Source organism: Trichinella spiralis (genome assembly GCF_000181795.1).
Source record: "Trichinella spiralis strain ISS 195 chromosome Unknown Scfld2768, whole genome shotgun sequence".
NCBI classification, from domain to species: domain Eukaryota; kingdom Metazoa; phylum Nematoda; class Enoplea; order Trichinellida; family Trichinellidae; genus Trichinella; species Trichinella spiralis.
Genome location: NW_003529707.1, coordinates 1 through 984, shown reverse-complemented (window position 1 = coordinate 984; position 984 = coordinate 1). Strand labels below are relative to the sequence as shown.

Genomic DNA, 984 nt, shown 5'->3' with positions numbered 1-984 from the left:
TAGCATTAATTAGACTTGAATGATGAATATTCAGATGTCGAATCATCAAGCAGTCAGATCATTTATGCATCACAGTGCTGTGGGACATAAATATGCATGAATTGTGAGAGCTGTCATTTCAGCGCGCGTAATTGATGGTTTTCGACCAGCGATTAATATTGATGGTGTGATGGAAATTGGTTTTCATTTTTGTGAAAAACTTTTAATAATTGAAATGGATTTTAGTATCACACAGTTGCTTTTACAAGCGTCAGTCACTGATAAATTTGATTTGCGACATATTGAATGGTGATGAACGTGAAGTAAAATTTCATCCAAATCAGCTTAGACTGGATACCCGACTTCAACCAGAACAGTTGAGCTTGTTGATACCAGAATTAAAAGGTAATCGATATTGGAATATTTGAAATATATTTCAATGTTTGCGTTGTTTTGTTTATTAATTTAGGGGTTAGCATTCATACAACACATCGAAATCAAGATCGAATTTATCGTATTAAAGATATACTCAGTACGGCAGTATCGATGAAATTCAAAAGAGATGGAAAAGAAGTTTCAGTTGCGGAATATTTTCGTGACGTTTATGGGCCATTAAAGTATCCAAATTTGCCCTTGGTTCAAGTCGGAAGTAAAACAAAAGCAATTTATTTCCCAGTTGAAGTATAAAAATCTGATAATTGATTAAACTTTTATTAAATACAATGAATTTATTTTGGCCAATTTAGCTTTGTCAAGTCGCGAACTGTCAAAGATACAACAAGAAATTGAAAGCGTGTCAAACGACTTCTATAATTCGAGTATGTTAATGATTTCAAATATTGATAATAATGAATAAATTGTTATATTTAGTTTGCTTCGACAGACGCTCCTACTCGAAATCTAAAGTGTATTGACATGGTCAAGAAATCAAATTTCAATAGTGATCCATTTTTGAAAAGTTTTGGCGTCCAAATTAAAGCGGAACCAATGATTGTTGATGGACGA

At 32.7% G+C, this 984-nt stretch overlaps 1 protein-coding gene across 1 annotated transcript; it reads left to right on the top strand.

Annotated features, from left to right (window-relative positions):
• Window positions 1-122: 122 nt before the first annotated feature.
• Tsp_15968 (eukaryotic translation initiation factor 2C 1) lies at window positions 123-972 on the top strand (the record flags this gene model as incomplete). Its single annotated transcript, XM_003368285.1, has 5 exons — window positions 123-179; window positions 226-384; window positions 449-660; window positions 726-797; window positions 850-972. Coding segments are annotated over 5 exons (623 nt in total), but the record flags the coding sequence as incomplete, so codon positions are not given.
• Between the last annotated feature and the right edge of the window lie 12 nt (window positions 973-984).